Below are 3,310 nucleotides of genomic sequence, written 5' to 3'. Positions count from 1 at the left end.
CAAACTACGTCATACGCGGAACATGACCTTGATATTCTAGTATCTCACTTGAACATGCTAGTAAAGTAAAGTTTCAGCGAATTGTATTTTTAAAACCAGTGCCTTTGCCTACATCAAGTCACCAAACCCATATGGCAGGTTTACAGAAGCCACTTAATTACAACGCAATTGAACCTTTGATCTGCTTGTTGATTAACATTATAATTGCTCTTTTATGTACTAAGACGATTCATAGTTTAAGCCAGACCAAGGACTTTTGCTATGGATTGATATTCGAAACCCGTCAAATCCAACTGTTGTATCACACGAGGCACAGCATGAAGAAGTTCCTGCTTTGTGATTAATAGAAGGAAAGTATACTGAGTGTATGAAGATATTGAATCCTCGGGATGTTCGACTTCTTTTTTATCCTCAACTTACCTACTGTTTGAAGTCCTCCGAAGTCGAATGTATTCTGGACTATATAAATGCGGCAGATTCCCAAGACAGAACTAAGTCTTGATTTCCCTTCATGATGGCGTCGTTGTTCCATCTCGGATTCACCTTGCAACGGAAGTTCTTGGAGCGCTATTTCATCTTCTTCGACTCGGTGGACTACTTCAATCTGTTCAACACTTTTGGGACTCTGTTCGCCATGCACTATGATGCGAAAGGGCTTCGGAAACTGCTCTGGACAGCCTACAGGACGCTGTACGTGCTCTCCTATCTGTCCTACTGGTACAAAGCTGGCTGGATGTTCAACCACTGGGAGTACAACACGGCTTCGGCGAACGTTCTCGGCGCGCTGGGGCTTTGCAGCGGAGCCTTCCTTAGAATGATTCTATTCGAGCATCACTATCCTGACCTCAAGCAGTTACAGCGATTCCTTAACGATCGGACATACCAGGGTAGCGATCCGTCCTGGGCCAGAGAGCGCCGATCCAGGTTGTATCGCCATAACAATCGGTTCCTAGTGCTACTAGTCTCCGCCATCGTGCTGGAGTCGCTCTGCTTTTTAGCACGGCTTCTGCTGACTCGCCGGGAGTTCATGCTGCAGTACAACGGGGAGGTTGTGGGAGGATCGCTGTTGCAGATTGTGTACGGAACGGTAACGGCGGGCTGGGGTATCGTGTACGTGCTGTCGTTCATCGTATTCTACATGCTCATAGAGGGCTTTCGCTTGGAGATGGAGATTCTGGTGCATTCTTTTCAGCAACTTGAGGATTCGCTGTTGATCAAACACGGAGAGTTTATCCGTACGGGGTTACCCATGGGTGAGGGGAACGAACTGGCGTTTTGGAGTGACCTCAAACACAGACTAAATGAACGAATTAGGCGACACGTGGAGTTATTACAGTAGGTGACTCTACCGTCCTCAAAGAAGTTACACAAATCTGCTCCAACTTGTCAAATCCATTTCAGAAACCTCCGTAAACTCCGCTCGATCGTCGCTCCGTTCGCGTTCCTACAGTACTACAGCACCTTCGGGTTGATAGCGGACTCGTTCTTCATCGTGTCTTTCGAGGGATTCTCTGGCTACAGCATGGCCTACGTCCTGTTCGCCTCCTTTCTTATCCTGGAGTCGTTCCTCCTAAGCCGAGGTGTAGAGCACTTAACCGAGTTGGTAAGAACAGTTCATGAGCTTTGTTGATCTTCAACCAATTTGACATCTTCACCACTTCTTCCGCTCCGCAGAACCTTCAGATTGGAACAGCTCTGTATGAGTTCGATTGGCCGCAGCTGTTGCGCTACTCGACTCGCTTTCGCCGAGAGTACAATGGCATCCGACGTACCATGTTGCTGACGATTGTGCAGTCACAACGTTCACTTAAGTTCAACTACGGAGCGCAGGAGCAAATTTCAATGAACAGTTTCGCGGAGCTGATGCAGAAAAGTTACTCCATGCTGACGTTCATGCTTCAGCTTGGCCGCTAGATGGCTTCACTGAGAAATAGAAATCAAAACAGTAGTTTCCATAGCAACTCCAATGTATGCGAGTTTTTTCACATAGAAAAAGTTCACACCACTCAAGCACACGTTACTTTGTTAATCTGAAGGTAGAGATCCGAATAAAACTGCTTACAGTTCATTTCAATCCTGAAAGTTTTCCGAAACATGGACCTAATCTCAATTGAACTAGCACAAATTAAAGGACACTCGATTCCTATTTGTTCAATCATTTGATTGGTATATTTACAGGAAAACTTTCAAATTGGTCTTGAAAATCAAATTATCCCTGCTGTAAAAATTGACATGGTTCATAAAATGCTCAGCCTAAGAAGGGCTATTCGGGAATGGTGTTGAGAATAGCACCATGTTCCGTGTTAACTTTTTAGCGGAAGTAAAGAATACTTCCATTTCCGCTTGGCTGATAAGATTTAGTTAAATTGGGCCCATGGTTCTTCGTACAACGGAAAGGGTTGGCTGTTTAACACCGACAGGAGTCAATCAGTGACAAAACAGGGTCAAAGGCTTCTTCGTTCTGGCTGGGGATTCTACGTTTATAAGTTATGGGGAAAGTTGTTTGCCCTAACGTCGTAAAGGTCTTGACGTCAACGGTTCGGAGGTGGTGGAACACTAAAGAAGGGGAGTAATTGAGTTTTGCACGGAAGGCAAACTGTAAGCAATTTCGTTAAGACCTGTTGATTTACAACGTCGGCAGGCTGCGGGATGCTTTTGGACTGGTGTTCTACAGTCCAGTTTCGTCTTCAACTCGGTTGGAAGCTGGAATGAAAAACGGTATCAATTTTCTGTTCTTTTGTTTCCAGCAAATAAGTTCACCATGCAAAATTTTGTGTTTTAAATTTTATTAGATAAAACGAAACAAATAACAAAAAATAGGATGGTAGTTATATTTAATTCACTAGGTTAATTATGACCATATCATAAGTCCATAATTGATCATCACGAGAAAAAGCAAAAGTCATAACCTTTACAAGTTGGTGTCGGATGTTTCAATTTCCCGGATATCTATTTAAGATCTTTGCCCCTTCAACGGAGTTCCTTTCCACCTTTTTTATTTATGTTGTAATCTGGAGCATCTTTCTGCATCTGTTCGCTTCAAATCTTCCAGTAAGTTTTCACCGGTCTTACCGGAGAGTGCGAAAATTATTCCTTTCCTGCTTGAGTTTCCAAAGGTCAAGAAAACAAATTGAACCATCCGACATAGGCAATAATTGAATTCAAATATTTATTCCGCAATTTACATTTTCCGACGCCGCTTTGCTGAGTGACCAGCGATAAGACGATCCATAGTTGAACGAAAACGACCGTGAGACTGCAAGATGAAGCTAAATTTCCATCTGAAAAGAAATCATAACTTCACGTCTGA

General features: G+C 43.6%; 1 protein-coding gene across 1 annotated transcript; it reads left to right on the top strand.

Annotated features, from left to right (window-relative positions):
• Positions 1-514: 514 nt before the first annotated feature.
• LOC131285427 (uncharacterized) lies at positions 515-1,914 on the top strand. Its single transcript, XM_058314283.1, has 3 exons — positions 515-1,335; positions 1,402-1,603; positions 1,675-1,914. Exons 1-3 carry the CDS (start codon positions 515-517, stop codon positions 1,912-1,914), a joined length of 1,263 nt encoding a protein of 420 aa, XP_058170266.1.
• Positions 1,915-3,310: the final 1,396 nt, after the last annotated feature.

The sequence above is a fragment of the Anopheles ziemanni genome, chromosome 3 (genome assembly GCF_943734765.1).
Source record: "Anopheles ziemanni chromosome 3, idAnoZiCoDA_A2_x.2, whole genome shotgun sequence".
In the NCBI taxonomy this organism is placed as follows: Eukaryota; Metazoa; Arthropoda; class Insecta; order Diptera; family Culicidae; genus Anopheles; species Anopheles ziemanni.
This window is presented reverse-complemented; position numbering and strand designations above follow the sequence as displayed.